Here is a 24,589-nt window from a genome sequence, read left to right on the forward strand (position 1 = left end):
GAGGCTTGACCTCTTACTCATTGGGGTGTTGAGGTGATCTTATTGAAACCTGGAAGATGCTGAATGGATATGAACAGGCTGGTTGCTGAAAGACAGAGTCAGAGAGCATTTACAGCCCAGAAAGTGGCCCTTTCGTCAATCATGTCCGTGCCAGTTGTCAAACATCGATCTGCTCTCATTTGGGGGATTTTGGGTGGCACAGTAGTTTTTAGCACTGCAGCCTCACAGCACCAGGGAGCTGGGTTCGATTCCAGCCTCAGACAACTGTCTGTGTGGAGTTTGCACATTCTCTCCGTGTCTGTGTGGGTTTCCTCCGGGTGCTCCGGTTTCCTCCCACAGTCCAAAGATGTGCAGGTGAGGCTGGATTGGCCGTGGCAAATTGCCTCATAGTGTCCGGAAGCTGCAGGCTGGATGGGTTAGCCATGGGGAATGCAGGGTTTCCGGGATGGGGTTGGGCCTGGGTGGGATGCTCCTCAGAGGGTTGGTGTGAACCCAATAGGCCGAATGGCCTGCTTCGACCTTGCAGAGGGGTTCGATGAACTTGGACTGTCAAATCAGTCATTGCTTCCCAACCCGAGCCGACATTCAGTGTCTCCATTACAACACAACAAAATCGATAGTTTTATTTTGTTTTAATTTCGGAGGAAGTCAACCCTTTCAATTGCCTTAAATCAAAGAAAAATACGGCGTACGCAGGAAATCTGAAACAAACAAGGAAACTGCTGGGAAATCTCGGCAGGCTTGGTGGAACCTGTGGGGAGAGAGAGAGAGAGATAGAGAGAGGCAGCGTAACAATAGCCCTGTACGAATCATCTCCAGTGCCTTGCAGCCTTCTCTTCTATGTTGCTGTTGTCAGCGCAGGTGATTCTTCCATTCCCGGAGACTTTCCTGTCAATCCTGGAGCATTGCCAGTGGAATTCTGGGCCTGCTTGCTCAGGAATTTCCCTCCAGATCTGACTGCACTGTCATATTTGCAGAAATCAACGTGATCAATCATTCCCCCCCCAAAAAAAGCCAGACGTGAAGTCTTTGGGGTGGGGAGAGGGGGATGTTGGGGAAATGTAGATCTTTAGCCGAGACTGTAGATTTACAGAAGTGAGCCTTATCCGTCCAGATATGCTTCCGGTGGGATCTTTCCAAGAAGCCTTGTGTGCCAGCCTGCAGGACCCTCCTGACAATGAATGGGTGCCACATTGGATCCTTCGCTACTCAGCGGTCATTAAGCACAGAGGAATCATCAGGTCAAAGGGTTACATGGTCCATGCTGAGAAACAGGTGACGCAGCAGCAATGAAGATGCCTCAAGGACATTTGGATTTGATTCTGCCCAGTCTGGTTTGGACTCACACAAGTTTGGAAAGCTCCAGGAAGATTCAAAGCCCTGAGAAAGGTTATGTGTGAGAAATGTCATTCTTTCTTCTCTTTTTGTAAAAACCTGTCTCTCAACTTTTTCTCTCTCCCTGTGACTATTTACAGCTACCAAAACTGTTTTTGAAATTGTTTGATGCAAGGAGCTCATCTACCAATGACTGAAGCTGGTTACTACAACTCCAGTTGAGCGTTGCTGTTTAATTACACTCCCAGGACTCAGGACGTCATGTTATGGAATATCAAAGAAATTCCTACATTTCCACAGCACCTTTCTTGACCTCCAAGATGACCCCACAGTCAATCTTTTACCTTGAAGTTCTGGTCAAGTGAATTTCTACAATTAATGCAGAAAGTATTTAAAAATAACAGGTGCATTACCACAAAAGATGGTGGCAAGCCAAGCATAAAGCATTGTAGAATTGAGAAGCTGGTGCTGCAGATTTGCTATGCACACAGTTGCTCCCCTGAATTTCCTCATTTGTACATTACTAACAGTACTTCATGTCAACTGCGACTTGATCCCACCTCACAGAAAAGCAAGGGAGCGGGTGTTACAGTCAATATTGATCTCCAGTCCACATCAGATAAAGAGATGGACTGGCCGTTATCGGATTGCTGGTTGTGAGATCTTGTTGTGAGCAAATTGCCTGTGCTATTTCCTACATTACAACACTTTAAACGCAACACTGAATTGTCTGTAAAGCATTTTGTGAAGCTATAAAAATTGTGGGTGCATTTCCGCAGCTAATAGACTGCAGGAACTGAAGAAGCCAGAACCTTCTCAAGAGTAATGAATGCCAGCAATGCCCACATCCCTTTCTATTTCCTATCAAGGGATGTGGGTGTTGCTGGTTACACAAACACTCATTGCCCATCTATAATGATCCTTGTACTGAGTGGCTTGGTGCACATTTTGGAGGGGAGTTAAAAACGCCATTGGTGGACGTCAGTAAGCTGAGGTGGCTTAGTTTGTGATGCAGAGTAAAACTAAGCCAACAGTGCAGGTTCGATTCCCGCACACGCTGAGGTTACCATGAAGGACTCCACTTCGCAACCTCTCCCCTCACCTGAGGCATGGTGACCCTCAGGTTAAACTGTCACCAGTTGCCTCTCCTTCTAACTGATGGAGCAGCCTTATGGCCTGGTAGGATAATAGTGACTTTACCTACTATACAGCCATGACACTCACAGGCATGTAGGGGCCTGAGCTGGTTACAACAAAACAGTGTGCTTTCAATGGAGTGCCATGCTTCAGGTGACTGGAGTTAAGATGGAGTACAGATTGTTACTCTGACTCACTCCTTGTCCTGCAAAGGCCGGGTCCCAAGGTGCAGATTAGGGAGGGACAACCCACACAAAACCCTTCTACATCCAGGTTACATCATACGATGCAGTTTGCACCAACATCACAAGCATGTCCCTCAAAGGTATACCGCCATACTGTGTCCCTCAAAGATATAGCACCATACTGTGTCTCTTAAAGGTATTCCAACAGACTGTGTCTCTTAAATATATAACAACATATAGCACTATACTGTATCACTTGGGATTATACAGACTTATGGGGTAGTTCACTCAGCTGTACAAAACTCTGGTGCGGCTGCACTTGGAGTATTGCGTTCTTGTCACCGCATTATAAGAAGGATGTGGAAGCTTTGGAAAAGGTGCAGAGGAGATTTACAAGGATGTTGCCTGGTATGGAGGGAAGGTCTTAGGAGGAAAGGCTGAGGGACTTGAGGCTGTTTTCGTTAGAGAGAAGAAGGTTGAGAGGTGACTTAATTGAAACATATAAAATAATCAGAGGGTTAGATAGGGTGGATAGGGAGAGCCTTTTTCCTAAGATGGTGATGGCAAGCACGAGAGGGCATAGCTTTAAATTGAGAGGTGAAAGATATAGGACAGATGTCAGAGGTAGTTTCTTTACTCAGAGAGTAGTAAGGGAATGGAACGCTTTGCCTGCAACGGTAGTAGATTCGCCAACTTTAGGTACATTTAAGTTGTCATTGGATAAGCATATGGACGTACATGGAACAGTGTAGGTTAGATGGGCTTGAGATCGGTATGACAGGTCGGCACAACATCGAGGGCCGAAGGGCCTGTACTGTGCTGTAATGTTCTATGTTCTATGGCTGGAAAGCTGGTTTGTGATGCTCGGGATCTTGCACATTGCATCACATCATGTGGGTTGGATTCCCATACTGGCTGTGAAGGGATCTCCTTTTCAACCTTTCCCCTCAACCGAGGCATTCCTGACGGTTAAACCATCACCGGTTGTCTCTCTTTCTAATGAGAGACCAGCCCTATGGCCTGGTAGGACAAGAGTGACTTTACACATTATACTAACATGAAGGTATACTGACGCTGAGCTGCAGTACAAGATCCCAGATGGTTTTCCCTCATCAGAGATGTCCAGGAGATTAACCTTCAATCCCAAAGACTCTGATATAATATTAACTGATGGCTCTTCTCCTTGCTGGTGTCCAAGAAGGGTGATCTGGGTGAGCATTAATGTGGGAGGTGGGTTCATGTCCAAATCATGGTGCTGTGATATTTACAAAATTATTGCGGTTTTTTTCTTCGAGCATGAGTGTCACCAGCAAAGCAGAACCACAGCGAGCAGATTTCACAAGTTAAGCAGATTTGTCTCTAAACTGCAGGCAACAGGAACGTAGACCAGTGTTTTGCTACTAATTCTCATCGCCCATTGACATCTCAAACTCTGAAGTCTAATTAAAGCCTGCATCCTGCTGAAGGAGCTGGGTAAAACGCATAAATCAGCAGAGTCTGGTTACCCACTGCCTGCAGAGTTTTACAAGAGTGAGGTTCGCTATCTTTGTATCTCTTCAATTCGATAAGGAACATACAGGAGAGACACAGTAGATGTTATCTCTGACCATCTCTCGAATGCCGCGCTTGGGAAGAATAACAACCAACTTATCACTGAAACAAGTTGCTTCAAAAAAGAAAATAGCAACAATGTTCCTTGCTAATTAAATTTTCAAGTTCTCTTTCATCAATCTTGAATGTATTTAGTAGCACCTCCTGGCTTAAGTGGACTATATCTGAGCCAGCAAACACCCTGGGTTTACACAAACTTTGGAGAATGTCCCAGGGACAGGGTAAAGTTGCCATAGTCCTACCAGACAATAGAGCGAGAGAGAGAGAGAGAGAGAGAGAGAGAGATCTGGCATGGCAGGGAGTTGGACTTTACGGGGGGAGTTGAGGAGAGTCTTTCATTGTAACCTCAGCTGGTGCCGGAATTGAACTGCACTGTTGGCACCTCGGAGCACATGCCCAGCCAACTGAACTAACCAACTCCCTATGTACAGAATAGCCAGCTGCAAAAAAACAGCCTTTGTCAGGTCCTTCAATACTACATCCAGTTTCTGAGGTTGTCAGTTATAACAAGTACCTTGCCACATCAGGTAAATACTGCTGGAGGCAAAGCGACATGAGGGCAATATGATCAAAACAATGGCCATATTAAGTCATTGGGGGTGGGTTGGGGAAAGTAAAGTTAGGAGGAGGGGGTTTTTGAGGGCAGGAAGACATGAAGTGGATTCTCTGAGAATCTGTTCGCCCAGCTTTAACCAACCAGGTGGACAGTAAATGTGCCCTTAAGTTTCTACAGTGAGTATGGAGGGGGAGAGGTGTAGGTCAGTGTGGCTGAGTGTGTGTGTGTGTGTATGTATGTATGTATGTATGTGTGTGTCTGTGTGTGTGTGTGTGTGGGTGGGTGTGTGTGTCTGTGTGTGTGCATGTGTGTGTGTGTCTGTGTCTGTGTGTGGATGTCTGTGTGTGTGTGTGTGTGTGTGTGTGTGTGTGTGTGTGTGTGTGTGTGTGTGTGTATGTGTGTCTGCGTGTGTGTATGTATGTGTGTGTGCCTGTGTATGTGTGTATGTATGTGTGTATGGGTGTATGTGTATGTGTGCATGTGGGCATGCTTATGTGTGTTCATGTGTGTGTGTGTATGTGTGCATGTGTGTGTTTGAGTTGCAAAGCGTGCTTGAAGTAAAAACTCAAGTTCTTCATCAATCATTTAATGAATTAGGTGTAAAGCTACAGAAGACAGGAGAATGCCAAAGTGGTTTACGGCTATGCTTCACCTTCCTCTTCAGCAGGTTTTTAATTCTCTTTGTTTTGGACTGAGAATGTCCAACAACAATGTCCTGGTTCCTCCAGTGGGAAAGGCCTGTTGTTGTCCCAGTCCATTCCCCAGAGTAGGGAAACAGCCCACTGCTTCAACTTCTCACGTAAAAATTCAACTTAAAGTCTTTCTAAAGAGTGTGTGAAGAATGAAGATGATAAAGGTTGGAGACACAATCATCATAAAACCGCGGGCAGTGGAAACACAGCAGGGGCTGGGCTGTGTGTGTGTGAGACAGAGGATAGATATAACTGAGTGCAGTCACTTGATCCAGCTGATCTCAGTTACCCCTCCCCATTTCCCATTACAACAATCTGCATTTATGTAGTGCCATTAACATTGCTTGTCCCTTTACAGAGTGTCACCAGACAATATGTGGCACTGAACAGTGATTACAAAGTCCAGTCAAACACATAAGCTTTAAGGTGCAGCTTTAAGGAAGCAAAAGAGTGGGAATAAGGAAATTCCAAAGTTTGGGAGTCCAGGAAACAGGTCCTGAGCTTCCAATATTTAGCATAGAGGTCATTCCAAGGTGGATTGCTCTTGGCCAAACCTCACCCGCGATCTTCCTTTGGGCTGGCTTTAAACTACACTCTTCACTTTGACACAGGAGCAGACCATTCAGGGCCTCCCCTGTGCTGCCATTGTGAGTGCCAGCTCTCCTTACAACAAGCTCTAAACAAGCTCAAAATCAGGCTGTGTGTTGATGAGGGGATGGCGGGGGCATGTTGGTAACCAGAGGAGAGCGATTTTAAGCATCTGTCTTTAGGACCAGGGAGGGAATTTGGAGTGTCCTTTTAAACAGTGAGCTGGAAGAGTCTGCCTGAAAGAACAGTGGAAGCTGACTGCACAGGAACTTTCAACAGGAAATTGGAGTGAAGGGGAACATTTTCAGGAGTACAAGAGAAAAATTGGACTAATTGGAAAGCTTTTACTAAGAGGCAAAGCCAATAGCATGAACTAAATGGCTACCATTTATACTATCCCAAAAATAGGATCTGGTACCACTCTTCCAATTTCTTCCCACTGTTTGCGGCACAAATACAAACGTGCAGGCCACTCAGCCCCTTGAGTCTTTCTGTCATTCGATAAGGTCAGATTTTAACCTCAATTCTGTATTACTGTATACCCCCGATAACCTTCCATCCCTTGTTCATCAAGAACCTATCTACCTCTGCCTCAGAGATATTTAAAGATTCTGCATCCACTACCTTTTGAGAAAGGGTTTTGAGAAACCCTGACCGTTCTTTTAATACCGCACCCAGCGAGGGCATGTGCAGGGTTCAGGCTGACAGTACTGGGAAGCTGAGATAACCAGGTATAGAGCTGGATGAACACAGCAGGTCAGGTAGCAACAGAGGAGCAGGAAGGCTGACGTTTCGGGCCTAGACCCTACTGGGAAGCTATTTGGCTATTAGTGCTATCACACAGCATGCTTTGACTTTGTTGTCAGCAGTTGCTGGATCAAAAGGACAAGACTGAGCTGGATAATAATAAGGAGAAGATATCCCAGCTCAGTTTCTGTGCCCCTTTGCTGGATGGTGGGTTATTCTATCTATCCACCCTCCACCTTCTCACCTACCTCCCTTCAGACTGAGACTAATCCAGTATTTTAAAGCAAAAGGTAAGTTACAAGTTTAGTTTCAGAATGTGTTCATTTTGAATTATGTAGGAACAGAGGGACATGATTAGGCCATTCAGTCCATTGAGCCTATCCCATGATTCATTATGATCATGACCATTCGAGCACTGGATGGTTACATGAATAGGAAGGGTTTAGAGGCATGTGGACCAAATGCTGGCAAATGGGACTGGATTAATTTAGGATATCTGGTCGGCATGGATGAGATGGGCCGAAGGGTCTGTTCCCATGCTGTACAGCTCTCCGACCTTTTCCTGATCCCCACCCATCCCCATAACCCTTTACGTCACCAGGAATCAGAAATCTATCAATCTCTCCCTTAAACATGCTCAAAGACTGAGCTCCCTCAAATAATTCCAAAGGATCACAACCCTCTGAGTAAAATCATTTCTCCGCTTCCCAGACCTACCAGACATTCCCTTGATTTCTAAACACGTCCCTTTGATTCTAGATTCCATAACCAGGGGAAAGAGCTGACCTAAACTGTTGAGCTTTAAGCTGACCCTGTTCCCGCCAGCTCTCCCCCAGTGTGAACAGGTGATATTTTGACATTTTGACTTGCGCTTCATCCAGAGATGAAGGTCCCCACAGATTTCCTGTGCTTACAAAATCCTTTGGCCCTCTGAGTTTTAGCAAATTGAGCTGTGATCCATAACCTTCCCAGTCCTCTCTGGCCACACTCGTCACACACCCAACCCATCCATTCCCTTCTAGACATGTAGAAAAACAACAAGAACAACTCAAGCAAGAATAAGGTCTCTCTTTCATGGTCTTGGCTACAAAAGAGGTTCGACAATGACCGTTCACTGCATCCTTTGCCAGTTGGACATAAAGGGAGGGGAGTTTAATGGGGCCTGGCTAAGGCTACGTTAAAGTGAACCGGAAGTGTAGACATTCAGAAGTTTGGTCAAAATAAGTAAATCCCAGCTGGAGGACTGGCAGCTTCACTATGCATCATCTCCCTCAGTCACAGGTTCAACCAGGCCAACAAATCAGTTGCTTTTGTCTTTAAAATCCTTGTAACATATTTCAGCATATCATCTGTTTGTTCCACTCACAATCCTCGGCACATTGGTTAAGCATTCATTGCTTGGCAAACCAAACCCCTCAGAATCAACTGATTTAAGGAATAACAGGCTCTTGGAAGCAGAAGCAATATGCCCCTTTTAAATGTTTCAGCTACATTGACACCACTTCCTCATCTCCAATACAGTGGTCCTGGGCGACACTTATTACTCTAACCTGTAAGCACATACTGTGAACAGATTGCGTTGAATTGCACAGAACATACAGCACCGAAACAGGCTCAATTAATCTGCCATTTCACACCAATCTCCTCAGTTCCATCTCTTCCCCAAACCCTCAGTCTTTGACAACATCTTTCTATTCCTTTCTCTCGCATGCATTTGTCTAGATTCTTGTCAGAAATGTCTGAGTTACAGAGGTGAGAGGGCAGTCCCCAGCTTACCAAAGCCTGACTTATGAACACACGTACTTATGAAAGTGATTCCATGCAGGGGTGTAGTTTTAAAGACTCCACATACAAATATTCCTGTGCTTAATAAATGGTTCCTTTATATTGTCCTGCATTGCTTCTCAACCTTGTGTATAAATCAATTTGGGAACAGAATCCAGAATAGATTCACAACCTGGGCACTGCCTGTAATTTGCCATCTTCCTCAGTAAACCTATTCTCTGGATAAAGATATCCCACCTTATTTTCCTATTGGGCTTGTTAGTGTGATGCTAATGTGGCTTTAAACGGTGTGTTTTGACTGAGTTTTTTTTAGAGAGAGAGAGAGGCTTGGAGACAGGTGGAGAGCAGTCTATGAGAAGATAAACTACTTATGAGGCCTTGAGGTGTTTTTGTTTTAGAAGTTAGAACAATAGAAGCAGCCTGAGTGGGTGTGGTCAGGCTTCAAACCACAGAAGTAGGATTTTTAGTTTAGCTTTCAGCAGTTGTTGCTGGGGTCTTAGCAGGACTGGAAGGTAGTCAATCTCTCCTGGTCACTCTCTCTCTCTGTCTCTCTGAGTTTTCTCTCAGAATTGTCTTTTGATGTTCTTTCCTCTTGGATTGGATTGTGTCTCATAAACTTGATTAAGTTTTTTGGGGAAGTTACCAAAAAGGTTGATGAGGGCAGAGTAGTAGATGTTGTTTATTTGGATTTTAGTGAAGCCTTTGACAAAGCTCCACATGGTAGACTAATTAGTGAAGTTAGGTCACATGGGATTCAGGGTGATCTTGTCAATTGGATACATAATTGGCTTAATGGCAGGAGACAGAGAGTAATGAAGGCCTGTGACCAGCTGTGTTCTACAGGGACCGGTTCCGGGTCCTCTTTGGTTTGTCATTTATATAAATGGTTTGGATGAGAATATGGAAGGTATGATTAGTAAGTTTGCAGATGACTCCAAAATTGGTGGCCTTGTGGACAGTGAAGAAGTTTTTCTAAGATTACAAAGGGGTCTTGATCAAATGGGTCAATGAGCTAAAAAATGGCAGATGGAGTTCAATCTGGACAAATACGAGGTATTGCATTTTGGTACAACAAACAAGGGTAGGGCTTATACAATTAATGGTAGCACCTTGGGTAGTGTTGAGAATAGAGGGACCTAGGGGTTCAGGTGCATAATTCTTTGAAGTTTCCATCACATATAGACAGGGTGATTAAAAATGCATTTAACACGCTTGCCTTCATTGCTTGGTCCTTTGGAGTATAGGAGTTGGGATGTCATGTTGAGGTTGTACAGGACATTAGTGAGGCCTCTTCTGGAGTACTGTGTCCAGTTCTGATCACCCAGTTGTAAGAAGGATGTTATTAAGCTGCAGAGGGTTCAGAGGAGATTTACCAGGATGTTGCTGGGTCTGGAAGGTTTGAGTTATGAAGGCTGGATAGGCTGGACCTTTTTCACTGGAGCGTAAAAGGCTGAGAAGAGAGTTTATAGAAATGTATAAAATAATGAAGGGTATAGATAGAGTTAATGGTAGTTCCCTAGATTGGGGGATTTAAGACTAAGGGGAACATTTTTAAAGTGAGAGGAGAAAGATTTAAAAAAGACATGAGGGTAAGTGTTTTACACAGAGTGGTTGGTGTGTGGAACGAACTTCCAGAGGAAGTGGTGGATGCAGGTTCCGTTACAACATTTGCAATACATTTGGATAAGTATGTGAATCGGAAAGGTTTGAAGGGATATGGGCCAGGAGCAGGCAGGTGAGACTAGTTTAGTTTAGGATTATGCTTGACATGCACTTGTTAGACTGAAGAGCCAGTGTCCATGCTGTAAGACTCTATGACTCTATAAATGCACGCGAGACAATCTGTTTTCTGCATGTGCTTTTTCACCATGGGTGTATTTATAGAACGTCACTACAGTACAAAGGTTACTGTTGAGTAGTAAAACAATCTATTATTCTGTTAAGTTTCCAATAGAGTTGTCATTCCAAGTTTCTTTTTCTTCTGTAGTGTTTTAACTGCGGTGTTTGAATAAATTGTATTCTGTTTGGCATCAAGTAGTTTGGTGAAATGATTTGTATCTGGAACACAACACCTGGTGTTTACCTTTAGGACAAGAACATTTTACTCTCTAGACTACCTTCTTAATATATTTTGAGGGGGGGTCTGCTCTGGTCTATGCCGTTAGTAACAAAAGCAGAAGTTGCTGGAAAAGATCAGCAGGTCTGGCAGCATCTGTGAAAAGAAATCAGAGTTAACGTTTTGGGTCCAGCAACCCTTCCTCAGAACTGCACAAATCCCCACATCTGAAGAAGGGTCACTGGACCTGAAACGTTAACTCTGACTTCTCTTCACAGATGCTGCTAGACCTGCTGAGTTTCTCCAGCAATTTTTGTGCTTCAGACTGTTTTCTTTAAATTCATTTGTGGGATGTGGGTGTCTCTGGCTGGGCCCAGCATTTATTGCCCGTCCCTAGTTGCCCCTTGAGAAGGTGGTGGTGAGCTGCCTTCTTGAGCCACTGCAGTCCATGTGCTGTGGGTTGACCCACAATGCCCTTAGGGAAGGAATTCCAGAATTTTGACCCAGCGATAATGAAAGAATGGTGACTATATTTCCAAGCCAGGATGCTGAGTGGCTCAGAGGGGAACTTGAAGGGGGTGGTGTCCCCATGTTTCTGCTGCCCTTGTCAATGCAAAATTGACCTGATTAGAACTACACAGCAATTTTTGTTTTGTTTTGCATTATCAACATTTTTTATTGAATGGTAACACGGCCTCTAAACACCATTTTATCTCTGAACGACTGCTCCAACTAAAAAAGATAGTAGGAACTGCTGATGCTGGAGTCTGAGATAACAAGGTGTAGAGCTGGATGAACGCAGCATCAGAGGAGCAGGAAAGCTGAAAAAGTGTCTAGGCCCGAAACGTCAGCCTTCCTGCTCCTCTGATGCTGCTTGGTCTGCTGTATTCATCCAGCTCTACACCTTGTTGTCTTACACTTAAATACTGCAATCGATTAAGACAAGGGTTGTTTGAAATAAACCACAATGACTGAAAGCAAAATGATTAGTTACCTTGTGTGGCTGTGTTGTTAACCGATGGCAACTCATGTTGGATTTCAAAATGGGCCTCTGCCCACTGTGAAGGGAATAAGTGCATAGTTACTATCTATAAAGCAGCTTAAACACAGTGTCATAGAGGTGTCCAGCACAGGATAAGCACATTGTGTACACTGGTCAAAATCAAATTGTAAGCTATTCTAATCCCATTTCCCAGTGCTTGGCCCATAGCCTTCTATACCCTGGCATTGCACGTGCACATCTAAATACTTCTTCAATGTGATGAGGTTTCTGCCTTGTCCACACTCACAGGCGGTGAGTTCCAGATTCCCACCACCCTCTGGGTTAAAGTATTATTCCTCACATCCCCTCGAAACCTCCTGCCCCTTACCTTCAATCTAAACCCCTGGTCATTGATTCCTCCATCAAGATGGGCCAATGTGGAAGGGGCTGCTCCACCTTCCCAAAAGTGGACCATCAGGGACAGGGGTTAGCTGATTAGGGGAGGGGGTGTGCCACATTGGGGTGGCATGTGACTCAGTGGTTAGCACTGCTGCCTCACAGTGCCAGGGACCCGGGTTCGATCCCACCCTCGGGTGACTGTCTGTGTGGAGTTTGCACATTCTCCCCCTGTCTGTGTGGGTTTCTGCCAGATACGTCTCTCCTCCCACAGTCCAAAGATGAGCAGGGTGGGTGGATTGTCCATGAGAATTGCAGGGATGGGATTGGGTCTGGGTGAGATGCCCTTCGGAGGGTCGGTGTGGACACAATGGGCTGATTGGCTGCTTCCACACTGCAGGGATTCATTGAATTTTTTTTAACCATTGCAATGTGCGCAGTGACTAGAATTGCTAATTGAAGTGTGAAGTATTCCCCAGGAGGGCTTATGACGTAGCAGGCAGTGTACCTGCTTCTGGACCAGGAGCTCAGCATTGAAGACAGTCCACAGTGATGGCATTGTTAACCCAGTCAAACAGATTGTAGCCCAGGGCCATGACGACAGCAAACAGTGAGAGTGGGAAAGATCCCTGGTTAGCCACATGATTGAGAGAAATTGTGGAGTGTCTACCATCTCCATCCGTAACTTCACATGAAAATATGCTGTTCCACAGAAACTCAGAATCTCTGAGTGAACAGTAAAGCACGAATCCAGACCCCCATGAAACCATATTCCCATTTCCCTTGTGTGTTAGCACAGTCATACCTGCGTCCCATTGTTGAATTTCTCCGTTTTGTTCAGGTCAGACAGATTTAGTACAAAGTGAAAACATACTCCATTCCTCAAACTCCATTTCTCAGGACATTGCCCGATAAAGATACCTAGGGGAGTAAAATGATGCACCAAAAGTTTTCTCAAGGCCATCAGTGGTTTTCTGAGTGCAAGTAACTAATATCATTTCAGTACCTGCACTTCACAAATTATTGCACATCACTCAATGTAAGATTAATGGGGAACTGTAAGTAATGATGCTTTTTTCATGTCTCACACAATCAGCCACACACACTGACAGGAGTCTACATTTTAACTGAACTTCAGGATAGCTACAAAGGAAAAGATTGCAGTTCTACGGTGTGTCAGCCAAGGCAAGGATGAGCATACTGCAGGAAATACAGCACTTTTACAGCAGATTCCAGGGGACGACTGTCCTGTGCCTGTTCCTATTCCTTATGGGCTTATGGTCAAACATTAATCCCTTCAGGACCATTATATTTTTCAAAACAGCGCACCTCTCCTTCCCATCATGATGCAAACACAGTAGGTCAGGTTTTGCATAGAATCACTGGAATTAAGAGCATGTCAAGAAGCCATTCGGCCCACCATGTCTCAAGTAAGCATGCAAAGAGCTACTTAGCCTAAGCCCCATCTTCTAGCTCTGATTCAATAGCCGTGTAGTTCAAAACAGCTGACATTTCGGGTATGGACCCTTCTTCAGAAAAGGGATATCTGAATTTTTTAAGCTCTTTGAAGAAGGATCCAAACCCAAACCCTCAGGTTTCCTGCTCCTCTAATGCTGCTTGGCCTGCTGCGTTCAACCAGCTTCACACCTTGTTACCTCAGATTCTCCAGCATTGGCAGGTCCTACTATCTCTGTGCTAATATTATTATGGCTTTGCCATTCATGGAGTCTTGTTGTGTCAACTTTGCTTGCTGCTTTTCCAAGTGACCACCAGCCATGATCCAAAGGGATCCGGAGGTCATGATAACATGCAAAATGCAGCACGAATAACATTTGTTTCTTTTGGTTTACGTTTTTGATATGAACAGGGTCAATTGGTTTTCAACCTGCTATTGGATCCAAAATCCCATAGGGTAATTACTGTCGTTATTGGTTTCAGCTCCTCTCAGGACTCAGGCTATGATTGAGTGAATGTCTGTGTGAGCTTACCGATCTCTTAAATCTTCATTCTTTCAGATTCAGAGAGTTGTGGTAAAGTGCAGACGATAATTCAGCTAAACATCAGCGGTGAGTGATCTCAGAGTGTGTCCTCGTGATGCTTTATGTTACATTCCAGCAGGTGTCTAATGGTGAGGAGATACTGTCGTGTTTGAAATCATTGGTATTTTTGTTCTAAATAACTCTGTTATTCAGTTGTCTTTAATGGTTTGTAGGTTTTCAGATCAAAATGCATTGTGGCTTTTAAAATTCTGGCCAGCTTTTGGGTCTTTTACAAGTGAAAAAGTTCAGGCAGAAACAGAGAATAAAAGTAAAGTTGTGTTGGAACTCTATAATCACAGCCAGGGAGTAATGATAGTTTTAAACAACCTGTTGAGGTGTGCTCTGGAGTAGCTTTGTCATCTCATAATATTGGCCCAGTGGTTAACACTGCTACCTCACAGTGCCAAAGACCCCAGATTTGCTTCTACCCTCTGGTAGAGTCCGTGTGGAGTTTGCACATTCTCCCTGTGTCTGCGTGGGTTTCCTCTGGGTGCTCCAGCTTCCTCACACAGTCCAAAAATGTGCAGATTAGGTGGATCAGCCATGGGAAATGGAGGGCTACATGGATACAGTAGGGAGGTGGATGTAGGTGGGATGTTCTTTGGAGGGGTCAGTGTGGACTCGATCGAGCGAATGGCCTGCTTTCACACTGTACAGATTTGTTTCTATTCCAATAAGCTTCATGGGGGAGGGGGGTGGGGTGCTTGTGCAGGATTTCAGGAGAGGGCTTCACCTGATGAAGGAAAGTCGCTCGGAAAGCTCGTGATTTCAGATAAGTCTGTTGGACTATAAGCCGGTGTCATGTGACTCCTGACCTTGTCCACCCCAGTCCAACACCAGCTCTTCCACATCTTTGAGATGAGACTGAGAGAGTGGGGCAATGAGGGGGCGGTTGTGACGGGTACTGCCTCAAATAGCTACAAGTGAGTGAGGATGGGATGGCGCTCATGCTGAGGTGGTGGGGAAAGGGGGCACATGGGTAATAGCTGAGGCTGGGGTGGGGGAGTGTTAGGGGCGTCAGAAGCACGGACATGGGCCAGCACTGCCCCCCTCTCCCCCCTCAGTCTGAGGCCTCTGGAATGGGCAGTGAAAGCCTGTGAGATCACCAAACTGCAGGTTTCCCACTCTCCCCAGAGGGTATTGGGGCAAGATAGGGTGCTTACACACGCGTTAATTGCCCTGCAGTTAACATCCAGGCCAATATATTCCTGGGGTGAATATGTACCCAGCGTGAGTAAGTACCCAGAGTCAGGGTATACCCAAGGTGAGTGTTTACCCAGGATGAGTATATACCCGGGGTGAAAATGTACCCAGGGTGAGGGTATATCCAGGATGAGGGTATACCCAGAGTCAGGGTATACCCAGGGTGAGGGTATACCCAGGGTGAGGGTATACCCAGAGTCAGGGTATACCCACGGTGAGGGTGAGGGTATACCCAGAGTCAGGGTATACCCAGGGTGAGGGTATGCCCAGAGTGAATATACCATTCAGGCCCAGGCTTAAATTCACTGAAACTGGTTTCAATAACCTACCAACACGTGAGGTATTCATGTTGGATTCAGAATTCTCACTGCTGGCATCTGAAAGACAGATAGAAATGGATTTACAGAAACATGTGTCTTGGTCAACTGTCAAGAGGCAATCATTTGAAGCAGAGATAATGGGAACTGCAGATGCTGGAGAATCCAAGATAACAAAGTGTGAAGCTGGATGAACACAGCAGGCCCAGCAGCATCTCAGGAGCATAAAAGCTGACGTTTCGGGCCTAGACCCTTCATCAGAGAGGGAGATGGGGAGAGGGAACTAGAATAAATAGGGAGAGAGGGGGAGGCGGACCAAAGATGGAGAGAAAAGAAGATAGGTGGAGAGGAGAGTATAGGTGGGGAAGTAGGGAGGGGATAGGTCAGTCCAGGGAAGACGGACAGGTCAAGGAGGTGGGATGAGGTTAGTAGGTAGGAGATGGAGGTGCGGCTTGAGGTGGGAGGAAGGGATGGGTGAGAGGAAGAACAGGTTAGGGAAGCAGAGACAGGCTGGGCTGGTTTTGGGATGCAGTGGGGGGAAAGGGAAGAACTGGGCTGGTTTTGGGATGCGGTGGGGGAAGGGGAGATTTTAAAGCTGGTGAAGTCCACATTGATACCATTGGGCTGCAGGGTTCCCAAGCGGAATATGAGTTACTGTTCCTGCAACCTTCAGGTGGCATCATTGTGGCAGTGCAGGAGGCCCATGATGGACATGTCATCTAAAAAATGGGAGGGGGAGTGGAAATGGTTTGTGACTGGGAGGTGCAGTTGTTTATTGCGAACCGAGCAGAGGTGTTCTACAAAGCGGTCCCCAAGCCTCCGCTTGATTTCCCCAATGTAGAGGAAGCCACACCGGGTACAATGGATACAGTATACCACATTGGCAGATGTGCAGGTGAACCTCTGCTTAATATGGAAAGTCATCTTGGGGCCTGGGATGGGGGTGAGGGAGGAGGTGTGGGGGCAAGTGTAGCACTTCCTGCGGTTGCAGGGGAAGGTGCCGGGTGTGGTGGGGTTGGAGGCCAGTGTGGAGCAAACAAGGGAGTCACGGAGAGAGTGGTCTCTCCGGAAAGCAGACAATGGTGGGGATGGAAAAATGTCTTGGGTGGTGGGGTCGGATTGTAGATGGTGCAAGGGTCGGAGGATGATGCGTTATATCCGGAGGTTGGTGGGGTGGTGTGTGAGAATGAGGGGGATACTCTTTGGGCAGTTGTGGCGGGGGCGGGCAGTGAGGGATGTGTTGCGGGAAATGTGGGAGACGCGGTCAAGGGCGTTCTCGACCACTGTGGGGGGAAAGATGCGGCCCTTGAAGAACTTGGACATCTGGGATGTGCGGGAGTGGAATGCCTCATCCTGGGAGCAGATGCGACAGAGGCGGAGGAATTGGAAATAGGAGATGGAATTTTTGCAGGAGGGTGGGTGGAAGGAGCTGTATTCTAGGTAGCTATGGGAGTCGGTTGGCTTGAAATGGACATCAGTTACAAGCTGGTTGCCTGAGATGGAGACTGAGAGGTCCAGGAAGGTGAGGGATGTGCTGGAGATGGCCCAGGTGAACTTGAGGTTGGGGTGGAAGGTGTTGGTGAAGTGGATGAACTGTTCGAGCTCCTCTGGGGAGCAAGAGGCGGCGCCGATACAGTCATCAATGTACCGGAGGAAGAGGTGTGGTTTGGGGCCTGTGTAGGTGCAGAAGAGGGACTGTTCCACTTAACCTACAAAGAGGCAGGCATAGCTGGGGCCCATGCGGGTGCCCATGGCCACCCGCTTAGTCTGTAGGAAGTGGGAGGAATCGAAAGAGAAGAAGTGCTGCACCTCCCAGTCGCGAACTATTTCCACTCCCCCTCCTATTCTTTAGATGACATGTCCATCATGGGCCTCCTGCAGTGCCACAATGATGCCACCCGAAGGTTGCAGGAACAGCAACTCATATTCCGCTTGGGAACCCTGCAGCCCAATGGTATCAATGTGGACTTCACCAGCTTCAAAATCTCCCCTTCCCCCACTGCATCCCAAAACCAGCCCAGCTCGTCCCCTCCCCCCACTGCATCACACAACCAGCCCAGCCTGTCTCTGCCTCCCTAACCTGTTCTTCCTCTCACCCATCCCTTCCTCCCACCCCAAGCCGCACCTCCATCTCCTACCTACTAACCTCATACCACCTCCTTGAGCTGTCCGTCTTCCCTGGACTGACCTATCCCTTCCTTACCTCCCCACCTATACTCTCCTCTCCACCTATCTTCTTTTCTCTCCATCTTTGGTCCGTCCCCTCCTCTATCCCTATTTATTCCAGAACCCTCACCCCATCCCCCTCTCTGATGAAGGGTCTAGGCCCGAAACGTCAGCTTTTGTGCTCCTGAGATGCTGCTTGGCCTGCTGTGTTCATCCAGCTTCACACCTTGTTATCATTTGAAGCAGCTGTTTTCTACAATGTGAGAAACAATTTTGCTTAAACTTTTTTTGGCTATTACCTCAAATGTACTCATCCACCCCGCCTACGCCACACTTAACTGAGAGTCACAGGTAACGTGATGTCAGAACAGCTATCAGCTCTCACTGCACTGAAGGCTCACGCATTGAACATCACTTGGAACCAGCATTGTAAGCAACAGGCATTCAATGGCATAGCTTGTCTCTGATGAAGAGTCATCTAGATTTGAAATTGTTAGTTTGCTCTTTCTCCATGGATCATGTCTGGTCCACTGTGTTCGTCAGCATTTTTTGTTTTCAGCGCATCCAGTCTCGACCTGGGGTCACCCCCAATCCGATGAAGTGACTGATATGCTACTTCTTCACAAAGACTGAGACTGTTGCTGACAGTGTCAGAACGTTCCAGAACATCCTGGGTCCCGCTGAGCCCAGTGGTTGCACTGTATCATCATTATAGGTTAAGGAAACTCGATGATCATGGAGTTTCACATAAACCCATTGGACTATAACCTGGTGTTGTGTGATTTCTGACCTTGTTCACTCCAGTCCAACACCAGCACCTCCACATCATAACAGAGAGGAGCAGACATGGAGGTGAACTGAAACTCTGAAGCACCAAACAATTTTCCTTCACATTGTTTCTTAAGAGGACCATGCCCATCGTTATTGTAGCTTAACCCTGGAAACATGATTTACAGAATATTTAATGAAGGTGTTCTCCTCCCAATCTCTGTTTGACCAGGTCAGGGTGGGAGCCAATCCATTGGGATAGAGATCCAGAGAAATGTGGTCAGAAACATCCTGATTCAGATACTTGAGGAAAGAGAAGGAGTAAGGGCTGAGAGAGAGAGGGATAGAGGAGAGAGAGAGAGAGAAAGCAAGAGAGTGATAATGTCACTGCTCCCTTCCCTGTTGGCCAGAGAATGGTGGGGAGTTTGCAAGAACTGAAATTCATCAGAAACAAATTTCAAAAATGTTTTGAAAACTTACTTTGCTTTTGAATATTTTCAAGCTCAGACATGATTTTCTTCTCCTTCTGTTTCACTCGATCTAGTAACATTGAGACTGTAAAACATATCAAAACACATCCTCTGACTGTGAAGTTTTAACAACCTGACAAAATACACCAGAGAATTTGAAAAGAACCCTTTTCTTAAGTAGTGAGAAAGATTTTGTTTTAAATTGATCAATCTTTATTTCAATCTTTCTCACCTCTCACATCTAACTCCTCACTTCAATCGTTCATGCTTGAGGATTTGTCGAGAGGAATCTCAGGAATTGCAATGTCATAACAGTTAACATCTTCACACCATCTCTCACCTCACCAAAAATAAACACTTGGAACCAGAACTGTCTGCAAGACCATTCAATGGGAGATTGGCTGATCTTGTCTCCATCTTGTGCGTCATTCAATGGAATGAACACTGTAACAAACATAGAGATTGCTGAAGGAGCACAGCAGGTGTCGCAGAATCTGTGGTGAGTGAGAGACAGAGTTAACATTTCAAGTCCAGAATGACTCTTCTTCAGAATTACATAAGGTTGGAGATTATCTGTTTTTGGTGAGAGTGATAAGAATCTGTTTTCCAGCCCCCTCTAGTTCTGAAAAAAGGTCTCTGGACTTGAAATTTTAACTCTGTTTCTGTATCCACAGATGCTGCCAGACCTGCTGAGTTTCTCCAGCACTCTTTGTGCTTGTTTCAGATTTCCTGCATCCACAGTATTCCATCATTATTACAGTTATGTATGTGATGTGCTTCCTTTTCTCAAAGACTGAGACTATTGGTGACATTCTAGAACATTCCTGCTCCCTCAAAACCCAATTGCTGAACTTCAATATCTTTAATGATTGTGGAAATTAGATGATAATGGACAGCAGGGGGTGACACGGAATGGATTTCAAACTTCGGAGCACTAAATAATTTTCTTACATCATTGTTTCCTAAGAAGACAATGCCCACCTTTATTGCTACTTAACCCTGCAATGAAAACCTGATTTACAGAATGTTTAATGAAGGCCTTCTCCTCCCAATTTCTGAGTGACCAGTTCAGGTCAATCCATTGGGATGGAGATCCAGGGATATAGGTTCCAAAATATCCTGAAATAGATATTTGTTGAAACAGGCACAGTAGAGGCTGTGAGAGAGAGAGAGAGAGTGACAATGTCACTTCTCCCTTCCCTGTTGGTCAGAGAACAGTGGGGAATTTGCAAAACCTGATATATATCAAAAACAAGACAACAAGGTGTGGAGCTGGATGAACACAGCAGGCCAAGCAGCATCATTGGAGCACGAAGGCTGGCATTTCGGGCCTAGACCCTTCATCAGATTTTCTCTGCTTATTATTATCTCTGATATAAATCAAAAACAACTTTCAAAAAAGTTTTGAAAACTTACTATTGTTTTGAATTTTGTTGAGTTCAGACATCATTTCTTCCGCCATCTGTTTCACTTCATCTGACACTGCGCCTGTGAAACATATCAAAACACATCATCTGACAGCGAAAATATTATAACCGGACAAAATACACCAAAGAATTTGAAACAACCTATTTCATAAAGATTGAAAAGATTTTGCTTCAAATTAATCAGACTTTATTTCAAATTTTCTCACCTCTCATGTCTAACTCCTCACTTCAATCGTTCATCCTGAGGATTTGTCGAGAGGAATCTCAGGAATTGCAATGTCATAACAGTAGGTCAGTGTATTGAATATAGGAGTTAGGAAGCCATGTTGCAGCTGTAGAGGACATTGGTTCTGGAATACTGGAATACTGTGCAGTTCTGATCTCCCTGCTATAGGAAGGATGTTTCAAAGCTTGAACGAGTTCAGAATAGATGTACAAGGATGTTGCCAGGAAAGGAGGGTTTGAGCTATAGAGACAGGCTGAATAGACTGAGACTATCTCATAGGCTGGCAGATTGTTGAAAAGTGCAAACGTAGCAGGGTTGTTGTTACGGGTGACTTCAACTTTCCCAATATAGATTGGAACCTCCTTAGTGCAGATGGTTTGGATGGAGCCGTTTTTGTCAGGTGTGTTCAGGAGGGTTTCCTGACTCAGTATGTGGACAGGCTGACGAGGGGGGAGGCCATTTTGGATTTGGTGCTCGGCAATGAGCCAGGACAGGTGTCAGATCTCGTGGTGGGAGAACACTTTGGCGACAGTGACCACAACAGCCTCACATTTACCATAGCCATGGAAAGGGAAAGGAGCAGTTACCAGGGGAAGATATTTAACTGGGGTAAAGGAAACTATGATGCTATCAGACAGGAGTTGGGAAGTACAGCTTGGGAGCAGTTGTTCCACAGAAAGGGCACAGCAGACATGTGGAGGCTGTTTAAGGAGCAGTTGTTGCGAGTGATGTATAAATTTGTTCCTCTGAGACAGGTAAGAAGGGGTAAGATTAAAGAGCCTCAGATGATGGGTACAGAGGTGCTTCTTGTCAAAAAGAAAAAGGCAGCGTACGTAAGGTGGAGGAAGCAAGGGTCTAGCACAGCTTTAGAGGATTACAGGCTTGCTTGGAAGGAGCTCAAAAGTGGACTGAGGAGGGCCAGGAGGGGGCATGAAAAAGGCTTGGCAGGAAGGATTAGGGAGAGCCCGAAGGCATTTTACTCATATGTGAGGAATAAGAGAATGATCAGGGAGAAGGTAGGGCCGATCAGGGATAGCGTAGGGAACTTGTGCGTGGAGTCTGAGCAGATAGGGGAAGCCCTAAATGAGTTTTTTGCTTCAGTTTTCACTAAGGAAAGGGACCTTGTTGTGAATGAGACCTTTGAGGAGCAGGAAAACAGGCTTGAACAGATCAAGATTGAGGAAGTTGATGTGCTGGAAATTTTGGCAAATATTAAGATTGATAAATCCCCAGGGCCAGACCAGATTTATCCTAGGTTGCTCCGGGAAGCAAGAAAGGAGGTTGCTAAGTCGCTGGCAAAGATCTTTGCTTCCTCACTCTCCACAGGAGTCGTACCGGAAGATTGGAGGGAGGCAAATGTTGTTCCTCTTTTCAAGAAAGGGAATAGGGAAATCCCTGGAAATTATAGACCAGTCAATCTTATGTCTGTGGTCAGCAAGGTTTTGGAAAGAATTCTGAGGGATAGGATTTATGACGATTTGGAAAAGCATAGCGTGATTAAAGGGAGTCAGCATGGCTTTGTGAGGGGCAGGTCATGCCTTACAAATCTTATTGAGTTCTTTGAGGAGGTTACAAGTTAGGTTGACAAGGGTCGAGCAGTGGATGTGGTGTACATGGACTTCAGCAAGGCATTTGATAAGGTTCCCCAGGGCAGGCTCATTCACAAAGTCAGGAGATATGGGATACAGGGTGATTTGGCTGTCTGGATTCAGAATTGGTTGGCTGACAGGAGGCAGAGAGTGGTTGTAGATGGTAAGTATTCTGCCTGGAGGTCAGTGCTGAGTGGAGTCCCACAGGGCTCTGTTCTTGGGCCTCTGCTCTTTGTAGTTTTATAAATGACTTGGATGAGGAGGTTGAGGGGTGGGTTAGTATGTTTGCTGATGACACAAAGGTTGTAGGTGCTGTTGATAGTATCGAGGGCTATTGCAGGCTTCAGCGAGACATTGACAGAATGAAGAGCCGGGCTGAGAAATGGCAGATGGAGTTCAACCTGGATAAATGCGAAGTGATGCATTTGGAAGGTCGAACTTAAATGCTGAATATAGGATTAAAGGCAGGATTCTCGGCAGTGTGGAGGAACAGCGGGATCTTGGTGTTCAAGTGCATAGCTCCCTCAAAGTTGTCACCCAAGTGGATAAGGTTGTTAAGAAAGCATATAGTGTTTTGGCTTTCATTAATAGGGGATCGAGTTTAAGAGAGGCGAGGTTATGCTGAGGCTCTACAAAACCCTGGTGAGACCACACTTGGAATATGGTGTCCAGTTCTGGTCGCCCTATTATAGGAAAGATGTGGAGGCTTTGGAGAGGGTGCAAAGGAGGTTTACCAGGATGCTGCCTGGGCTGGAGGGCTTGTCTTATGAGGAAAGGTTGACTGAGCTCGGACTTTTCTCTCTGGAGAGAAGGAGGAAGAGAGGTGACCTGCTCGAGGTGTACAAGGTAATGAGAGGCATGGATAGAGTTGATAGCCAGAGACTTTTCCCCAGGGCAGGATTGACTGCCACGAGGGGTCATAGTTTTAAGGTGTTAGGAGGAAGGTATGGAGGAGACGTCAGAGGGAGGCTCTTCACCCAGAGAGTTGTGAGTGCATGGAATAGTTTACCAGTGGCAGTCATGGAAGCAGAGTCATTAGTGATTTTTAAGTGACTGCTGGACATGCACATGGACAGCAGTGAATTGAGGGGAAGGCAAGTTAGGTTATTTTATTTTTGGATTAGGATTATTCCACGGCACAACATCGTGGGCCGAAGGGCCTGTACTGTGCTGTACTTTTCTATGTTCTATGTTCTATGTTCTATTTTCCTTGGAGCTGAGGGGTCACCTTGTCGAGCTTTATAAACTCATGAGGGGCATAGATACGGTAAATAGACAAGGTCATTTCCCAGGGGTGGTGGAGTCCAAATCTACAGCACATGGGCTTAAGGTAAGAGGGGCAAGATTTAAAAGGGACCTAAGGAGCAATATTATAATGCAGCGCGTGGAGTGTGTATGGAATGAGATACTGGGGGAATGGAGGAGGCTGGGACAATGACAGCATTGAAAAGGCATCTAGATGGATATATGAATAGGAAGGGTTTAGAGGGATATGGGCCAAATGCTGGCAAATGGGACTAGATTTATTTAGGCTATCTGGTTGGCGTGGACGAGTTGGACCAAAGGGTCTGTTTCCGTGCTGTACATCTCTATGACTCTAGTTAGCATCTTCATGCCATCTCTCACCTCACCAAAAATAAACACTTGGAACTAGAACTGTCTACAAGACCATTCAATGGGAGATTGGCTGATCTTGTCTCCACCTTGTGTCTCATTCAATGAGTGAAGACTGTAACATAGAGATTGCTGAAGGGACTCAATGGAACTGGCAGCGTCTGTAGAGATAGGCAGAGTTAAAGCATCGAGTCCAGTTTGACACTTCCTCAGAACTGTAAGCGATTGGTGGCTGCTTTATGTCAGTGAGCCTGAATGCAGACTGGGACACTACCTTACGGGACACCCCCGCTCTGTCTGTAAGAATGACCCTGACCCCCCAGTTGCTGCCAGTTCAGTTAATCTCCTTAATGTTAAAATTTCTGTCCTGGATCTGCTGCAAAGATCCACTGAAGCACAGCACAAACTTGAGGAACAACACCTCTTTTTTCCATTTAGACACTTTCCAGCCTCAAGGTTTCCATGATGTGGAGACGCTGGTGTTGGACTGACGTGGACAAAGTCAGAAGTCACATAACACCACGTTAAAGTCCAACAGGTTTATTTGAAATCACAAGCTTTCGGAACACAGCTCCTTCATCAGGTGACATCTGCTCATGGTTTCAACCTTGAATTCCACAACTTCGGAAGCAGACCACAAGCCTTCCATTTTTCTTACATTCTCTTCACTCTCACCCCCAAATCCCCAACAGCCACATCC

General features: G+C 45.7%; 2 protein-coding genes across 4 annotated transcripts in view; one reads left to right on the forward strand and one right to left on the reverse strand.

Moving 5' to 3' along the window:
* Positions 1 to 24,589, forward strand: part of LOC125447557 (glutamate--cysteine ligase regulatory subunit-like) — an 86,891-nt gene that overhangs the window by 21,408 nt on the left and 40,894 nt on the right. Inside the window, exon 7 of the mRNA XM_048522037.1 lies at positions 14,086 to 14,136. Coding sequence (XP_048377994.1) covers positions 14,086 to 14,136 — 51 coding nt within the window. The remainder of the gene's footprint in view (positions 1 to 14,085; positions 14,137 to 24,589) is intronic.
* Positions 659 to 24,589, reverse strand: part of LOC125447558 (uncharacterized) — a 75,539-nt gene continuing 51,608 nt past the window's right edge. The window contains exons 4-8 of one of the 3 annotated variants that reach the window (XM_059639934.1): positions 20,450 to 20,521; positions 19,044 to 19,118; positions 12,876 to 12,991; positions 11,687 to 11,750; positions 659 to 751 (exon numbers count right to left, since the gene is read on the reverse strand). In XM_059639934.1, the coding sequence (XP_059495917.1) occupies positions 672 to 751; positions 11,687 to 11,750; positions 12,876 to 12,991; positions 19,044 to 19,118; positions 20,450 to 20,521 (407 nt within the window). In that variant the 3' untranslated portion in view covers positions 659 to 671. Of the gene's footprint in view, positions 1,381 to 5,536; positions 5,648 to 11,686; positions 11,751 to 12,875; positions 12,992 to 19,043; positions 19,119 to 20,449; positions 20,522 to 24,589 lie in introns of those variants that run through there. The other 2 variants (XM_059639936.1, XM_059639935.1) reach the window with 2 other exon arrangements.

Source organism: Stegostoma tigrinum, chromosome 35 (assembly GCF_030684315.1).
Source record: "Stegostoma tigrinum isolate sSteTig4 chromosome 35, sSteTig4.hap1, whole genome shotgun sequence".
Taxonomy (NCBI): domain Eukaryota; kingdom Metazoa; phylum Chordata; class Chondrichthyes; order Orectolobiformes; family Stegostomatidae; genus Stegostoma; species Stegostoma tigrinum.